The following is a 19,611-nucleotide window of genomic DNA, read 5'->3' on the forward strand; positions in this document are numbered from 1 at the left end:
TAAATCAGCACCACGACGAAAGATGTTGCACATCCAAAAACAACTTGGCAGGTTTCATCTCTATTAATACAATCTCTAATCAAGACAACAAATAAAAAAGCTCACCCTTTCCATTCCCTGGGGAAGTAGCCTAATGGTTACCCAAACAACACATTCGAGATTAAATTCAGTTATATTCGTATATTCAAACCTAACGGATGTTAGCAAAAGGCTTACAAAAAGCTTTTCCGACAGAAAGTCGCCGCATCCAGTCTCTACACAAGCTTTTTCTACATCGGTCGGAGGTAGCTGATCGTGGTCCTGGCAGCAGTTCAAATGATTCAATGAAAAAGGAGGCAGAGGCAAACTGACAGAGCATGCGCTAACAGGGGGCTGTCGAAGAATCAAGTAAATAGAATTGGAGCTGGAACCACAAGTTAGTGTTCGACGATGACGTCACTGCTCCACATTGAGCTAGCCGAGTAGTAGTGAGTGAGGGAGATAGATAGAGGCGCGCCGTAGTAAAGTACACACTGCCATGAAGTTCTGTTTGTGACTTAATTGTTGTTTCTGTTCTCTGCACAGGACGGCTCTGTTGAAACGGAACTTGTAGTATTTAGTTTCTCAGGAACGGAGGTAGATTCACGGACGTTTTGGGAAGAAATTTTCCTCAGTTTTTCGCGCGAGAGATGTCGTCTGCGGCGGTTGCTGCTTCTAGAAGGCAGTCATGTTATTTATGTGACTTGCCCCGCATGCCGTGGGCTATGATTTGGGATTTTACCGAACCCGTCTGCAGGGGATGTGTCAACTACGAAGGAGCAGATCGAATCGAGTTTGTGATTGAGACCGCTCGGCAACTTAAGAGGGCTCATGGCTTTCAGGAGGGTAGGTCTCCGGGTCCGGGCAAACCACAGCACTCGGGGAAGGAGATTCAGTCAATCAACCATTCGGCAGGAGATCCCGGCTCGCGACCCCCACAGCCTCTGGATCGCTACCCTCTCTCTGACCGGCCGCCTAGGCTGGGACCCGAGTATCAGTCCGGGAGACAAGCAAATGGCATTCCTATCCCTAATGGATTCCCTAAACCGGACGATCCACCGGAGCTGAACCGACAGAGTCCTAACCCTCGTAGGACTAGCGCTGTCCCCCCGAATCTAGTGCCTTTAGTGAATGGGAGCATGAACTCAGTGCACGCTATCAATGGCAGACCAGGGCAGATGGGACTTCCCTCCGCGTTAACAGCGGCTAACGCCAGCGAGCTCAGCGGCAAGCGACCAGCTTCTGTGTCGAGCACGGAACACGAGAGGGAAGTGAAAGATAAGCACAGACCGGACAGCCTGACGCCAGACATCAGCGAGAGCCATAAGAACCGCGCGGATGACTGGATCAAGGGCAAGACAGTGAGGGATATTATGGGTCTTCACCCTTTCGACAACAGGTTCAAGAAAGACCACACGGTCATGCAACAAAGGGCGATGGGTTACGACACTGGCGCCACAGCTTCCAAATCAGGTACAGAAATATTTATAGAAACCTAAACATGTGATTGCATAAGTAGACTAAACTATCTGACGTTGGGTGCACTAACTTTGCATTCAGATTCTCATTTGAATGAGCCGAGACCATCATGAGTCAGCTGCCCGGCATCAAAAGTGCCAGCAGATATTTCCGCTGATCAAAGCCAACTCTAGCTTACTTTTGCATGTGGCGCATTTTCTTGTTAATGCAGCTCTATTAGATGTGAATAGATTGTGTAATTGAACAAAATATCGTAACGTGTTGCAATTGCAATTTGCTGTAACTTATTTTGCACGTATTTTTGAAGTAGTGTTGTTGTTATTGTTTGTATTATGCATCTGTCACACGCACACATTAACCCTGTCTATCCCACAGACAGGGGGAAACATCCCAGAAGCATGAAGAGAAAGGCTTCACCGGAACCTGATGAGGGCACAACCGTGAAGCACAACGGAGACGGCCAACAATGGCTACCACCCCCTTCAGATGCTATGAAGATGCCCCAAGGGCCACCGCCAAGCTTCGGCTCGCAGCCGTCTACAATATCACCACACTCCCGTACCACTCCGCCTGAGGCTGGGCAGAACGGCCAGTCTCCGATGGCTGCGCTCATTCTGGCGGCGGATAACGCAGGGGGGAACAGCTCGCCGAAGGACGCCAACCAAGTTCACTCCACCACCCGCAGGAACAGCAACAGCCCGCTCTCGCCGTCATCCATGAACCAAAGGAGACTGCCTCAGAGAGAGGGTTCAGGCGCGGGAACACCCCATGTGCCAGGCATAGACCAGGTGCATCCTCAAAGCATTCCGGACTCTTCCGTGCCCAGCAGCATACCCCTCTGCTGCACGCTGTGTCACGAGCGGTTGGAGGACACGCACTTCGTCCAGTGCCCGTCGGTGCCCTCTCATAAGTTCTGCTTCCCGTGCTCCCGGGAAAGCATTAAACAGCAAGGAGCCACGGGCGAAGTTTATTGCCCAAGCGGAGAGAAATGTCCACTGGTGGGCTCGAACGTACCGTGGGCTTTCATGCAAGGTGAAATAGCCACCATCCTTGCAGGGGATGTGAAAGTAAAAAAGGAAAGGGACCCTTGATTTTACCATATGCTCTTTTTTTTGAAATACGAAAAAGTATGAACCTATATAAATATATAAATATGAATATCCCATACATACCATCCAAACTGAAACTAACGGACTTTGTACATATTGGACACAAGGGAAGTGTATACTTCGTAAACATGGCTGTATAATTTTTTGATTTTTTTGAATACATTGTGTTTCTATATTTTTGAAGATAAAGGTATGTACTCATTATAATGGACTACGTTCCTCTGTCGATGTTTAACAATTTCTTGATGTACTTTTAGGTCTGGTGGCAGTTCCTGTTAAACGTAGAATGTGACTAATGCAACTCTACGAGCACTTGGCGAAACTGAAATGCTTCTAGCTGTACTTGTATGCACTTGTTTAAAAATTGCCAAATACAATTTCTGATCTTGTATTAATTTGCTGTCTGTGCTTGCTTTTTTGTCGAGGATTAGTAGTCTGACGTTGTTCAAGTCGACCTGCAAACCAGCCTGAATGACAGAAGTCCACCGACGTGGAACTGTAAAACCTGACGCACGTTACCCACATATTTGGGAGGCAATACACAGCCAGGTTGTCAGCTGGAGACTAGAGTACTGTCGTTGACTTATAATATTCAATACCATGCCTGTTTTATTCGATGCATCGTGAGATAGATTACACCGTGTTGCCTGACGAAAAACAATCTCACCAACCATTAAGTGGGTGCCCTGTATCAACAAAAATGGATAATATTATATATTATAATGGATTGTGTACAGCAAAACATGCATCTGCATACTTTAACGTTACATCATGCTGTGTCTGTTCAGATAATGGCAGTGATTGTTGTACTTTGTAGTGTAGTACTTTGTACCTAGTCGAGTCCAGTTCCTGGCTGCGAGTTGTGGAAGTTGTCGAGTCAGACATGGGTGGAGTTGCATGAAATGGAATTTTAGCCCATTGCTAAGTAGGCTAAGTAGTGCACTGATATCGAAAGGTTGGAGAAAGTGGTTTGAAAGCTTAGGTTAAGTGGGACTTAATTTGCTCTTTATGGTCGGTTAGTTTCCTGGGCAGAGGATATTAGACTAGAGTAGCCTACACATTGAAGTTTGAATGGAGGTTTTAAATGCAACGTCCAGTCGACTCCAAGTTATTCGAGTTGTTGCTGTTGAAGAGATATTTTACGTACAATGTATTCCTTATGTAGAATAAGCCATGGTTATTGGCCAGCGGTTGCAACATTCTATTTCTGGACGAGGTGTCCTCTTCATTTGGAGTATGCTTCTTGACGAAATACTCACAGTTATTCGCATGTTCGAAAACTCACGATAACATGATCTTTAAGAATCAAAACATTCTCAGAGTAGTTGTGCAGCTTGTTGAATTCCCAAGTCGCCGTCACTCCAGCATTGTTGTTGGTTAACGCCCACTGTTCGTGACCAAGTGGACATTGTGTATGCTTCAGCGAGCGAGGTTAAATTATTCACTGACAGTAAGAGTCACCTAAATGAGTGTTACCGAGGCCAGTCCATCAAGGTCACTCTCAACTTTGAATAGCTCCTGGCTTTGTATCCATTACTTTTGCGTCATTTCCTACATAGCATAATCAACGGGGACTCTTGGGAATCAGTATTGCAGCTCAGCTGACGCTGCTCTTTATATAAATTATGCTTTAAAAAAAAAAAAAAAAAAAAACATTTCAGATCCAGCCACAGGCATTGCTTAGTGGCTCTCAAATCTCAAAGGGCTTGATTCATTGTATAATAATAAGGGGTTTGAATGAACATGCAAGGGCATGTTGCCTCATAATTAAAGACTGGGCTATTCCAGGGAGTTCCTCATTCTTGTTCTACACTTACTGTCCAGGTCTTTGTGGTGCACCGTGTTATGCAGACTAGGTGAAATGTGACATTCCTCAGACGTCTGTTACACATGCACAAACACACACACACAGTACTATACAAACTAAAATACCACTTTAAAAGGAAGTAGTTGCTAAACCGTGTTCCCACCCATTTTAGTGCCATCCCTAACGTGATGGTCAAAGGGTCATTTTGTTTTTGTTTTCTAACCTGGCACTGATCTTCCTCCTGTCTGGAGAGTCTCATCTCAGAGTTGATCTTTATGTACACCACGAGGCTATGCTAATGTGCGCTCTAAAAGTGCTTTTAGGGTTGAGTTCTACTCAGGAGTCAGGGTGAATGCTGTGCTGTTGTAATGACGAGAATGGACAACTCATGCTGCATCATCATATTTCAGCATTTGGGAGCTTGGCAGCTCATAGTAAGCTATGGAGGTGGTAGCCATCTTAGCAATGTCTGTAGATCAAACTAAAGACTGCAGTGCATTGACAGAGACCCCTGTGATATCATGAGGGAGAGACATATTCACTACAATTAGACAGTAACACACAAGCAACACCACTCAGGTATTGATCTCCACCCAAGCAACACCACACCAAAAAAGGGCATTTGTGTGCTGTTAACTTTGATGGCGGCGCATGGACAGTGGTTATGCATTTCGGAAACTTGGGTCTGTCATAACAAGATGCTGTGCTGTTGCCTGGTTACCTATGCGAGCGGTAAACAGTGGGTATCTGGACAAGGCCAAGGCTCTACATGCAGGAAGCATCAGTCCACAGGGCGTCTGTGTGTCTCTGTGCTGCAGTGGTGCTGCAGGCTATTAGAGTCTGGGGGCAGTGGGTTGAGATGCAGGAGGAGCAAACAGAGAAACAGCAAAAACACACACAGGCCCTCGCACCACACACACACACACACACACACACACACACACACACACACACACACACATACACACACACACACACACATACATGCACACACACATATATATAGATACACACACGTACATCGCACATACGCACACCAAGCATAAGGTGTAGCCATCACCACTGGCTTTAAAAAAAAAAACTAAAAAAAAATAGCTCCTTACAAAATGTAAAGCCAGTTGAAGTGACAACCCTCAAAATATGAAATTAATTTCAGACTCATGGGCATGATATGAAATGTATTCATCTTATGTGATACTTCCTCCTTGTGAACATAAATACACGCATCTGGTAAATACAATGGTCTGCTGTAGAGGAAATGAGATTAGTAAACATACTCCTTGCCTCTAAACAGGGCATGCCACTCTCTCTCTGTTGACCAGAGGGAGAGATATACTACTTAGCTCATTGTTAATAAGTGACATATTTGTGTTGGCACAGTCTGTGAAGCATGCTGATATCTGTTGTTAAGGTGAAACAGGCCTTTGGACCTGATCAGCCCTCTCTTATCAGCTGAAAGTGTGTTTCCAATGTGGCCGCTGTTTCTGTTTGCTCATGTAGAGGACGGGATTTCATTCAAGCCTTTCATTCTTAACAAATGTTTCTCAAAAACATATAGCAATTATTGGATGGTTAGTTATTTTAATGAATTACCTCCCAAATGATGAAGTCATGCCAACAATCAAGTTGGCACAGCCTTTGCAAGTGGATATTTTTGTTTAGTACACTTGCATATAATTACAAAGGGAATAGATACCACATATCCTTTCTGAAACCACAGCTATTATAAATAACTTAGACATTTTAGAAATAAATGTTGTTTTTGTGGTTAGTTTTTTTTTCCGTAGTGTTGGAATGAGCAAAGTCAACAACATATCATGCACCAAAATCTTTGCTACTTCTATGGAGTTTTCAAAACATCAGCATTTTAGCACCACAGTGTTCATGCTGTCAAGTATATGCCCACGCAATATCATTTGCTTTTTTATGAGGAACTCTGCAATAGGTCATGCCTTTAGAATACTGGGCAAGTTGCTATGTTTGCAATCTTGTGCAACCTCTTTGACTTGTGAACCCTCTCGGTAAATGTTTATCAGAGTGACCCTGCATTTGTGACCCACTCTTACAAAAGATGAAGCAATCTTCTAGTCTGAGATCATTCTGGCTTGGTACGGCTAAAGTACAACTTTAATTGAAGGCTGTTGCTGTATCTGTGCCTTAACAGTATTTTCCCTTTGGTCTGGTAAATCATTTAACTTGGGATCTGTAGCTCCAAGTTCATAGTTTGAAAATAACATTACAGCTTCAAATTTTAAAATCCGTATTGAGAAATTACATGTAAGCATGATAGAGATGTCATTTTTTTTCTGTCAGGCTGAGCATGTGATTCATCTTTTACCTTGTCCAATGTCAAACAGCCCTATTCAGATCGCCTGCCTGCCCTCTCAACCAGATCATGCAAAGAACTTCATTCCATTTGGGGTGATTGAGGGTTATGAATGCGGTGGAGGGTAACGGCTCCAGAGGGTTGTATTGAGACAGATAGGCAAAGAGCCAGCAAAACACTTTTTTTTGGTATTTAACCATAGGACAGCAGAGGCTTAGACAAGGCTATAAACATTTTACGACCACAATGGTGGGAAGGAGAGCAATTTCCTAAAATAATAAATATTTCTTATCTCCGTCAACACTGCTCAGTGCATACACACAGGGCACATCCCGGAGAGTGCGGCGTGGTGCAATATGTCTGACAAAGTGAAGGCTAGAATGGAGCATCCAGCCGCTTGTATTAAGCTATTATATCATTCTGTACTGTCATCTTCCAAAACACTCCTCCACACGTCCTTTCTGCAGCAATTACACCCGACCAGTCATTTCTGCTTTGAAGTTTCAGCTGTCACCGAGAGGTTGTGTTTCAGTGAAAGGACAGAAATGCTTTTGTGTTTAGAGACCCCCTCCCCTTTTTCCAAACGGCCTTGTGTTTTATTTTTCTGAGAAAGCTTTGTTGTTCTGTTAAAAAAAGAACCATTCTTTTTTCTTTTTCTTTTTTCCCCTCTTCGTCTTCTGCCCTGAACTGGTATGCAGATGTTGTTCAGAAGAACAACCCCCCCCCCCCCCCCCCCTAAATATCCTATGCTTCATGGACAAGGCCATTTATTACAACCATCCTCTCCCCAATCCAAAACGCAGTCCACAAAACGACAGCTGCACTGATCAGAGGGTGGATTCTCCACTTGTTTTCATGTGGCGCATGAGCTAAACAAATAGTTCAGTTATTTTGAATTTTCAATGTGTTTGCACTTTGATAAACAGGAAGCAAAAGTCTCTATATACAGATGGAAACTCCCTGCAGTCATGTAGGGAGACATCACAGTGCAAATGCAGACATTTCGCTCCACCGGTGTCTGTGAGACTGATATAATTACTGCTGGATGATTTGTGGACGAGGTCAGGCCCAGTGCCGAGAGTTATGAGTGTGTGCATCTGTGTGTGTGTGTGTGTGTGTGTGTGTGTGTGTGTGTGTGTGTCTGTTTGTGTCTGACTGCGGATGTGCGTATCCATAACCGGTCAAAGTCCTACACATTCCCCCTTTAAACCAGGCGAGGATTTGGAGCCTGATTTATTTAAAATAAAACCAGGCCATTTCCCAGAGCTTCCCCTCCGCACTTGAGCCCATTCGACAGCGTGTTCCTTCGTACGCTGAGTGCTGGTCCACTGTCACCTAGGGAACAAGAGGGCTGCACAGTGCAGGCAAAGCCCTGGATATAGCTACCTCATTAATGAAGCTATGTTTAGCACTATAAATCAAATGCATGCAGCTCGTGGTACTGTAATCCCCTGAAAGAAAGAGACAGTGAGCGGGGACGTGCCAAAAGGAGAATCTGGTCCACATTCAGCAAGTCCCAGTATAGCTGTTACACTGTTTAATTTTAGGTCTGCCAGGGAAAACAAGGTCACCGCAAATTCTGAATCGAGGACACGGTGGAATCTGTCTCTTTTTCATCAATCAAAGTTTCTCTTTGGAGTTTGGCCCCACTTATGCGAGAGGCGCTGTAATGACAGCTTTTTCCTTTCAGTGCGAGGGAAACCAGCAATTAGGTTGCACGGGGCTTGATCTGGGAGACATGCAAAATTTCCTCTTTGATTGCCGGTTGCTGTGAGGGCTGATCTAAACCCTCATGGAATAGTTGGCCTGCTTTGCCATCTGGGGCAACTGACTATTACAAGAAGCCCAAAAAACCTTAACAAACCGTAATTAACAAAGCACCCTCCTCTCTCTGGCATGAGCAAAATAATCCGGGGGATCTTTGATGGCGAATCTCCTCGTGATCACCACATTTCAGTTGACGTGAAGGATGAGACTGTGGAAACCTATATTTTCCCCCTATGCAGCTGTGTGCAAGTCCAGGTGTTACGCTAGTGGAGGATATTGTTTCATCTCTTTCATTTATATGCCACAGCCTATTCTCCGCCTTTTCCGCCTTTCATGTTGAGGCGTCTCTTTTCCCCCTTCCTATCCTCTTCCTTTGAGCGAGTGGCAGTTCTCCCTTTCTAGTTCTTTTTCATCAATCTGTAACTGTACTGTCACAAGTTCATCGCTTTTTTCTCTTCCGTCCGTACCCATGTGCCCCCCCCCCCCCCCCCCCCCACACACACACACACACGCACCCCCCACACACACACACACACACGCACATATTCCTTGTATGTGAATCATTCTGGTTTTCCATTGGACTTTCTTCCTTCCCTGCACTGCCACAGCTACAGTATGAATCAAGCCTGTGAAATGGAAATCAGCTCCCTCCTCCTGCCCACCCACCCCTCGCTTTTTTCCAGACATCAAAACGTTTGTGTGCCTCCAATGTTTTCTTTCAGGACTTGGGCTGCTGCCAAATCAGAGAACTGGAGCAGGCAGGCAGGCAGGCAGGCAAGCAGATAGTGAGTGAGGGGTGAGAGAGAAAGAGAGAGAGGGAGACAGAAAGGAGGAGAAAAAGAGATGAGTATGAAAACTGAGGAGACTCTTACAAAGCCTAGTCTAGCACAAGTGCCCTTTTCCTTCATTCAGGCATTATACGGGGCTGCCGAGACCAGGATCAGCTGACAAGCCCCCTGTAGTGTATTCATGCCAAACACAACAGGGAAAAGGGAGGGAGAGTAGCCTCATAAAACAGGAAACCAAGAGGAAAGGAAGGAGGAAGTGGACTCCGGAATCCAGAGCAGCCAATCTGCAGGGAGTATCCAGCTGTGCACAAGAGTTTACACAATAAAAGTTGAGTGTTTTTGTGTGTCACTGAAGATGTGTGATCCTATTATGGAGTCCTCTTGTAGAGTAGGGTGTTAGCATAAACTTTGGTTTTCTAAAATGAACTGGACACATACAATAGAAATATGCATAATGTGTGTTTTTCCACAAAGCATAGGTACATTGCACTATATTATAAAGCACCATTGGGATTTTGACAGTATTTTTGGAGAATGGACAAGGCTCTGTCGTTCCTCCAGACAAAAGGTAATCACAGTCATCTGCTTGTGTCCACCAATGTCGCCATTATCTTTAGCCATGGAGCTGTATGGAGAGTGGCATTGAGTTTAAGAGAGGCCTTATCTCCCAGAGCCCTATGTCCACAAAGCCTGATATGGTTTTTCACAGTCTGAACCTGAAACACTAGGTGAAATACTACTTGATGTGCTGTTTTTACCACTGATATGCACCCTGTTATTCCTTCAGGTCTTTCTGGGCACTGTGGGTGATATATAAGCAGTTAGCAGTAGAAAGGCCTAGTGAAGGCATACCAGTTTTTCATACCAAAAATATATCTGTCAACTGATATTTTCTGACCAACGACTTTTATTCAGTAGACATTCATTTTTTATATCTCCCATGAAACGGCAACAAATCTATCACAGTCCACAGGTTGGTCCAACCTCCCATGAAACGGCAACAAATCTATCACAGTCCACAGGTTGGTTCAACTTCAATGGTTCAATGTTCAAGTTTGATAGAGTGTGATGAAATATATTTCCCCTACTTGCTACTACCATTCTATCGGAAATTGTAGGTTGAAAGTTCAGGCTGATTTACTGGAAAAAATGTCAAAGAGAGGAGTTATTATACTGAAAGTAATTCTAATAATTATGGGTGAAAGGATAAGACTGCATTCACTCACTCTCACTCTCACTCTCACTCTCACTCTCATACTCTTTTCTCTGCAACTGCACGAGGGCTGATCTACAGTAACATCTGATACCTGCTTTGAACTCTGCTCAGACATTTGATGTATTCCTGTACTATTAAATTAAAAGTGTATTGTGTATTGTTAAATCGAAAGACCACAATCCAAAGAGCGCTGTGCATTTAGCACGCCACCCTGTGTGTGTGTGTGTGTGTGTGTGGGTGTGTGTGATGTCACAAAAGCCTCCCATATCCAATCCCCCATTTGAGCAGGCAGATGTGTGGACGTGACACGCCAGAGATACGGTATCTGTGTCCTTTATTTAGAAACCCTCCAGGCTTAGCCACACAGAGCCAGCGCCAGAGCCTGGTTTCAGAGGCAGCTAGCTGAGCCACGAGGCACTGCATGTCAAGTGATCACGAAATTAGGCCTCCTGCGCCCTCCTGCCTCAACCCTTCAAGATTTAATGTGCTGTTCAAAGCCGTGTTCTCTGTCCGCTATCTGGCTCAGATAAGAGATGTTATAACATGTTGAGAGATTGAGTCATTTCCATGTCTAGTGTGCTGGAACGGTTTACAGTGAGTAGTCTGCAAAGCTACTTGACATGGACATGTGCTCTTTGTATGAAGGCACATTCACTCAGGTCCTGTCTCTCTTTCTGTTCAACTGTCCAAACCGTAAAATGTTAAATGAAATGTAAAATGTGTATGTTAGTGTTACAGTTTTTCTCAATTGCTAACACACATTTTTTGAAAGCATGCCTCGTTTCCTCAAAACTCTAAACACAAATCCCAAAACCACTCACACAAAATGCAAAACCCTTTATACATCCTGCAAAAGGCAACTTTGCTTTCAAAACAGTGTTATGTCACCTCAAAAGGGTACTTTGTTTTCTAATGACAAACACAGCCCATTATATGAGTAGACATTCTAAGCATCGATTGAACACTGATGTGCTCAATGGAAAACACTACTATGAAATGGGAAAACACCAGTATGAAGGCCTTATCAGGAACATTATGTTACTATACGCTTACTCCTGTAGTAAAATATAACTGTATAATGTTTTTACGCAAATATAAAACAACACACAAATATACAGTAACAACTAAAATATTTCTTTATTTTTTCCAAAAGTGCTGTAGCCTATACATCACAGCAAACACAAATGAATGTGTAAATGATTTGCACAGAACAAACAATAGGATATAGACCAGTACAGTCAAAAAAAAAAAGAAAGAAAAATGTAAAATAAAAAAGGACAAAAAACTACTGCATCCTGTTCTAGCTCAAGACAATATTGACAATGTGCTATCAGAAATAGACCTACACAGTGTTGTGAATGTTGTTGCATTTTGTGTTAGTGGTTTAGGGATTTGTGTTTAGAGTTTTGAGAAAACGAGGCATGCTTCATGTGTGTAAGCAATCGAGAAAAACTGTAACATTGGATTGGATTACAATACAGTACAGTAATGTGTCAGTGCTGATAGGACGCAATCAGTTGTGAAAATGTATATGACTTACTTGCACATAGTCATAGCATAACTGTTTGACTGTCGGAGTTTCTGACAAAAGGCACCCTGTACACCTGCTCACCTATTCTCAAGGTGTTCCGCCTTAGAACACAGTCCACTGTGGCTAGGCTCACTGTATTGATGTTTAGGAATATGTCTTGGTCATCAATGGTTGCACTTTGTATTTGTTTACGTAATTTTACAGATACAGTACAATGGAAAATACAAGAATACTATGCTCCTGATAAGGCATTCAAACTAGTGTTTTCCTGTCATAGTAGTGTTTCTTACCTATTCCCTCTTCTGAATGTCCAGAGAATGGATGCAACTGAGAAGCGGCTTATATTTGGTTGAACCCTCTGGCCAGCCTCCTGCATGGTCAAACCATGGTTGACCATATGTTTGACCACAGTGGCCCGAATCTCATCAGAGATAATGGCTCTCCTTCTTGCTCTTTCTCTTCATCCTCTTCCTCCTCCTCCTCCTCCTCCTCCTCCTCTCCTCTTACTCTCACTCCTCTGCCTTTCTGATCACCTCTCACTTCAATGTTGCCATCAATTGTTCTCCAAACCAGGAGCTAACCTGTGACCATCATATTGCTAAAGCTTTGATTTCAAATTGCACAACAGCCTTTGAAATGGAAGTTTTGCCAATTGAATAGCAGTGTGTTCTGTCTGAACACAAGGAGGTTTTGGCATTGATGAAGTGTGCAAAGTAGAGAGGATGGTGTTTAGTGTTTTGAAGAAAGTGTGGTTAACAATTGAAATTTGTGTCTAAAGCAGATAATTGTGTGTTGTGAGTTGAAGAAAGTGCGGTTAACAATTGAAATCTGTGTCTAAAGCACATAATTGTGCTTATAGTTTAGCAGAATGTTGCTAAACTATATTGTTGTAAACTATACTGTTTTTGAATGTAATCAATCGAGAAAAACTGTAAACAAAAAAGCTGCATCAGCAGCTGTCATCACATTATATCCAGAACCATTACATTTAAAATGAATTTAATTTAATTTAATTTAATTTAATTTAATTTAATTTAAACTTAAATTATTAGCATTTGATGAGATGTGAGGGAATGATGCTGTACACAATGAATTCTCATGAAGTTCTTGAAAGGGCCTTTCAAAAATGAAACGTAAGGGAGTCTAGTTTTGCCTGCGATGTGACAGAGGACAGGGGACATCTAGAGGGCTCTGTCACTCACAGGTGGTTCTCCCCTCTCCATCTGGTAACCTCAAGTGCATTACTCAACCATGCGGGAGGACTGAATGAAGGGGTCTGTGGATGACCCAGCCTCATAGAACAGCTGAGTATGACTGTGTGCATGCGTGTGTGTGTGTGTGGGGGGGGGGACAGACCAGGTCTCCTTTCACTAAAGAGGCACACAGTGGACCTCTAACAGAATGTGCTGTCATTTAGGCAATTCTCAAACGAGACTACAGGGCTATTTCAACACTGTGAGGTCAACTCAATTCAAACAAGGACAAAGACTTGGCAATCTTGTGCTGTGTTGTGTCGTGTTGTGCTGTGTTGTGTCGTGCTGTGTTCTGTTGTGTTGTGCTGTGCTGTGCTGTGCTGTGCTGTGTTTTGTTGTGCTGTGCTGTGTAGTGTGGTGTGGTGTGGTGTGGTGTGGTGCTGTGCTGTGTTGTGCTGTGCTGTGCTGTGTTGTGTTGTGCTGTGCTGTGCTGTGTTGTGTTATGGGTATCTGCTCTTTGCCCTTTCCTTCCTGCTGTACATGGAGTTTGCTACTGTGGAGAACGATCCAATGTCACTCAGCAGAGTGGAAACTCGCCCTGCCAAGCCGCTGGGATACACAGAGATGAGGGGTGGGGGGGATTGGCGCCACACCAAGGATGCAGAAGAGAGAGAGTGAGAGAGAATATCCTGTGCATTGGCATGGTGTCAGCCTTAGTCGCTCGCAGCTGCTTCTGGAAAACTCTGCTCCCTGCCCTACTAAACCACCGGGCATGACAGGAATAACAAGAATGGCTGAGCGGCTCTTTCTCTCCCCCCCCCCCCTCCTTTTATCTCTCTTCCTCCTTTCTCTCTCTCCATCTTTTTCTCCCTCTCTCAATCTTTCAGTTTTATACATTGATTTCCCTCACGAGGAGCTATCAGACTGGGACAGATGCACTAGACCTGCACATGAGTGGAAAAAGCAACAATAATGAATGAGAGCCAGGCCACAATGTGGGTTTGAGTCCCTGGTTTAGCTGCCTTTGTCTGGGCCAGACCACTGCCAGCACAGGGAGCTGAGGGCTTTGGAGAGGGACTCAGTCAGTGTGACTGTCGAGTAGTAAAACTCAAACACCGAAAGTCAGCTGTTTTACTGGACTACACACTCGTGTGCGTATCCTTGTTTAGCCCGGATATGTTTGATGTGTTCCCTTATGCAACGCACAGGCCATCTTAGCATTCTCAACTGGCATTCTGTTATATGAGATGAATTTGAAGCAGAGACAGGATCTTTTTATAATTATATCAAACTACTGTAGTCTGGCAATTCTCATCCTGTATATCTGTCAAACAAGCAATGGAACATCACAGGGGGCGAGGGACTCAACAGAGAGCTGTTTATGTCCACACAAATAAGAGGGAGTACTTTCTGCAGCACAAACTCTTTGAATCATAATGTAAACACAGCCATACAGAAATGTGTATCTGTGTATACGGACATGGTTCTAGAATCATAACAAACATTCTGGATAGCCCAGCGTACAGGAGCCCTCATTGTAACATGTGGTTTTGCCTAGTTATTTCGGTTGACAGTTTATTACATAATTTATAAACATGGAAATATACAGACTGGATTGACACTATATTGATCCTGAATAGTCAGTATCATCATATGAAAAAGCGTCCTTGAACAGAGTCTTGGGTGGTTCCTCTCTGTAGTTCCCCCCCCCCCCCCCCCCCTCTGTAGCTAGTGTGTACATCAACACATGCTCAGAGTTATTAATAGCTGCACCGCTCTCCTCTGACACCTGACATTTCCATGCCCCTGTGAGTGGCATCGGCACTTGGCACACTGCTTACATTCCACTCCTGGGTTTATCCGTCTGGTAATGGCAGCCCTGCCACTCTATCCCTGTCGCTGCACCACTTCAGCCAACACCACCCCTCCCACCCCCCACCCCTCCATTTAACAACTGCTACCATTTAATCAATCCGGCCCTGTGCATACGCTCAGGGCATGGCACAGGAGTGCACCCCCCCCCCCCCCCCACTCCCTTGCTCTTGTTCTGTTCTCCAGAGGGACCAATAATAAGCGATTAAAGGACCGAAGGGCCTCAGATGGCTGTGTGCAGCTGGTCACTAAAGGTCTGTGTGTGGAGCTCAGGAGGGGAGATGGACATTGCATCAGCTTCAGAGGAGGCTGCAGGGTCGGGCAGGTGTCTGTGGCTGGTTTCCTCCCACCACTCCGCTATGTGTCTGTGTGTCGCCGTTCGTTACCAAGGATACCAAGATGGAACTCTGGCCCTGTCTGGACATCTGTGTGCGCACGCCCAGTAACACGGCATTGTCACACACTTCTGCCCATAGCAACAAACCAATTCATTATTGACCTTGCTCTCCCTCACACTCATCTTCCTTTAGCTGGTGAGGTTTACACTGGCCTGGGGACTTAAGCTGTCATTGGGAAATGCTAATCAGCGTGTCTGCTATGCTGTGCTCTGCTCAGGAGAAAAAAAGAAAACCTCCATGAATTATACCATTAAATTTGGATGTTCCTAACTGTTTTTCAAAATGCATGTTAAAATGTATTTTAGTGTGGGAGTGTGAGTGTGTGTGTATGTGTGAGTGTGTGTTTGTGTGTGTGTGAGCTGATGTCGGGGAGCGGGGTGGGGTTGATTCCTGTTCTTTGTCCAGTTCTTGGAAGCCCCTCATGAAACTCCATCTGTGGCTTTCTCAGTGAGCATACTGTACATCGCCCCGCTAAGCTTGGTTTTCTTGGCAGTCTAAGAAAAGCCGCTGCATCCATTTGGCCAACACATCATGCCAGCGTATCAGTGACAGTGCTAGGTGGGCACCGCCTCGCCACAGTGCTTTCAAAGCTCACGTCTATGAAGTCCTGCCAGTGTCGTCTTAAAAGGATGAATTCTTGTCACATGTGTACTTTTATTCTGGTCAGGCATTTCCTAAAATAGCCCCCCGCTGCCTTCCTCTGCAGATCCCCACTCACATCTAGCTGAGTCTCCTCTCAATGAGAGAAATAATTACAGTTGTCTCCACGGCTCAAATGGGATCAGATAGGGATCAGGGTTTTGTGTGTGTGTGTGTGTATGTGTGTGTGTGTGTGTGTGTGTGTGTGTGTGTTTGTGGTGGTGGGTGGCACCGTTTCTGGCATTAGTATCTTTACACCCCCCACCCCTTGCTGCCCCCTCTGCCTTTGTCTCTTTACACCTCTCATTTGATTGCATGCTAAGTAATCTGTCATCACAGAGGTATCACCTGCCTCCCTTCTCTTGGCCTCACATGAGACACATTAATGCATCGTCCAACGCGTCTCTCTCCACCTGTCAAGTCATCTTCAATGCCGGTCTGTCTATGTGTGTGTCTATGCATGTACTGTATACATATATAGCTATGCTGTATGTATGTCTGTCTGTCTGTCTGTCTGTCTGTCTGTCTGTCTGTCTGTCTGTCTGTATGTATGTATGTATGTATGTATGTATGTACTGTATGTATGTATGTATGTATGTATGTATGTATGTATGTATGTACTATGTATGTATGTATGTATGTATGTATGTATGTATGTATGTATGTGTATGTGTATGTGTATGTGTATGTGTATGTGTATGTGTATGTGTATGTATATGTGTATGTGTATGTATATTTGTATGTATGTATGTATGTATGTATGTATGTATGTATGTATGTATGTATGTATGTATGTATGTATGTATGTTTCATTCTCTTTGTTTTAATTTAAATACGTCTTAAACTTTCTTTTCCCCTCTCACTCATTTCTGAGACCTGGTGTACGTGCCCCAACGGATCCTAAGGGCCCAAGCCCTTGAGGTACTCTTAGAACCGATGTTCCTCATTTATCTCATACTTCCGTCAGTAAGCAGAGGGTGGAGTGTGGAGCTCTCCCTAATTCATGACACATGGCATACATGCTGCAAAGCATCCTGGGGCTCGGGCCCATGAGGCCTGCTATGTTGACATGAGGGCGTGCTCGGGCCTGTCCTCTGACGTGCAGCCCCTGGGCATGCACCGCGGGGCCCAGTCCGTCCCAGCGGTCCCAGACCGCCTCCATCTGTGGCATCATTCCGGAGGAGCGTGGCCTGCCAGCACTGGCATGCCAGCCTCAGTCTCTTCCAGGGAGCTCTATTTCTGTTCCTGCCCGCCTGCCTTTGAGTAGTGCAGCAGCTGCTGCTGCCGCCATGTCTGAGCTTGCTTGCTCGCTTGCTCGCTCGCTTGTTTGCGGGACGCAGGGAGAAAGCGCTGAGGTGGCGTGTTATTTTTGGGCCTGTGGTGCCCTGGGGGCACAGGGGGGGGGGGGGGGGGGGGGGGGGCAGGTCAGTCCCTGTGCCTCAGCACCTCACCCCGTGCTCTCCATACCCCCACTCAGGAGGATTTACCCTGGGATTACATTCACAATTCCACCATGGGTATGTGAGTATGTGTGTGAATACGTGGGTATGTGTGTGTCGTTATGTGTGTATGTGTTCGAACGTGTGTGTGTGTGTGTGTGTATGTAGGTGTCTGTGTGTGTGTGTGTGTGTGTGTGTGTGTGTGTGTGTGTGTGTGTGTGTGTGTGTGTATGTAGGTGTCTGTGTGTGTTTCTAGATGTGTATGTGTGTGTCGGCTCTGGAGAAGTCAGGGGATTGGAATTCAGGTTATGCCAGGCAGTGCAATAGCCATGGATGTAAGGGATGAAACTGGAGCTGGCATCTTGTCTCATATCCTCTTGCCAGTGGTATTTCCAGCACAAAGTGTACCGGCAGGGAAGCTATCTTTTGCCCCAACTACTTTGTCAGCCTACTGGGAATGTATGGGTGAATGTAAGGGTGTGTTTCTGGGTTGGGTGATTAGCGTGCGGTGACATTTATTGATTGTGGTGGCATTTATGTGTTTGCTGTGATCTTGCATGTTCACTACATATTGCGTGATCTTTTGTGCACCGTGTGAGTGGCATGGACTACCGTTTCCCACATAGACTTCCCATGAGCTGGCAAATCACCTTATCACTTCCACCTGGACTAATTACCTGGACTAATGATGAACTACCAATGAACGGGATCGAGGGGCAAGAGACGACTATAAAAGGAGGGAGCCGCAACCACACTGGGTGCCCGGCGGGGACCACGAGTCAACGGACGAACGAGTCAACGGACGAACGAGTCAACGGACGAACGAGTCAACGAACCAACGAGTCAACGAACCAACGAACGAACAAGCGAACAAGCTCCAACGTAGAAGCAGACGAGAGCACGCCATCATACCGGAGAACGCCGGTTGTTGGGTGATCCACGCTCATAAATCCCTGAGCGAAGGGACGTAAGCTTTTCTTTTATCTTTATACATATTCCATGGTTACTGTGTACGTGGCCTGCGGAGTGCTGATCCCTTGCCCTGGTTATCCGAGGTCTGCCGTTTGCCGTTTCCGGAACCGACGAAAACTACACTGCTGAACCATTGGAACTACGAGAAGCCAACGTTGTAGACAACTCAACGTTCACGATATCCGGCGCAAAGGAAAGTAAAACTTTCCATCCTGATTCTATTACGTTGGATATTGTAATAATAGAGTTCTGATTACTTGTTGTACTGTGTTGTATGTGGAGGCCGCGACTGACGTCACTGGGGGAGTCCAGGGAATCCCGTCGGCTTGAGGGGGGCGTTGCCCACGACGTTACACCAAGCTATCCACATTGAACAGATCACGGCCCGGTTTTCTGCAAAGGGTTCACTGTTTACGACAGCTCGCAACTGGACTATCTTGTGGAGATTGCTTGGATTTTAAGATGCTTTTAACACTTAAATTATAGTCAATGTTTTAATTCCAAATAAAGATATTTATATACGGCTCCCTTGTGGTACTTCTGTGTCCTGGGCATTCCGAAAAATCTAAAGAGGCGGCCATACGGCTGACATCTCTTTTTCTGGCGTAGTCGGCAGGATGCCCAGTGACATAGAAGACCACTCGGGCTAGCCCGATAGTTTTAATATTTTACCGAGCCGTGGGCCTCCTACTACGGCTTCATCCTTAACTAGGCCAGGGTTTTAAAGCACTCCTTGTAACAGCAAGAACAAGACAAGGCGCGTTATGGTCGGCGGGCCCGCGCACCTGACCTCCTTCCAGGTAAGCGGGTCCCATTAAGACATTCCCGACGACGAGCACAAAGAACCTACGATGGCAGCGGAACCAGAACCACCACGAGGGCGAACCGCAAGCCAGAGTGGCTCTGGTGCAAGCCAGAGTGGCACTGGTGCAAGCCAGAGGAGGACCTACTGGCCCCTGACCTTTTATGGATGTAGACCTGCACCTCCAAGAGAGCCCGAGCCCCCAGCAACCCCTGACGACCCTTTCTATGGGCCAGACAGCCCCGTCTAAGATGC

General features: G+C 45.3%; 1 protein-coding gene across 1 annotated transcript; it reads left to right on the plus strand.

The window, feature by feature from the left end:
- The first annotated feature begins 278 nt into the window (after positions 1-278).
- Positions 279-3,001, plus strand: irf2bp2a (interferon regulatory factor 2 binding protein 2a). The gene is made up of 2 exons (XM_012829884.3): positions 279-1,491; positions 1,873-3,001. Exons 1-2 carry the CDS (start codon positions 669-671, stop codon positions 2,586-2,588), a joined length of 1,539 nt encoding a protein of 512 aa, XP_012685338.1. The 5' UTR covers positions 279-668; the 3' UTR covers positions 2,589-3,001.
- The last annotated feature ends 16,610 nt before the right edge of the window (positions 3,002-19,611 follow it).

The sequence above is a fragment of the Clupea harengus genome, chromosome 13 (genome assembly GCF_900700415.2).
Source record: "Clupea harengus chromosome 13, Ch_v2.0.2, whole genome shotgun sequence".
Classification (NCBI taxonomy): Eukaryota; Metazoa; Chordata; class Actinopteri; order Clupeiformes; family Clupeidae; genus Clupea; species Clupea harengus.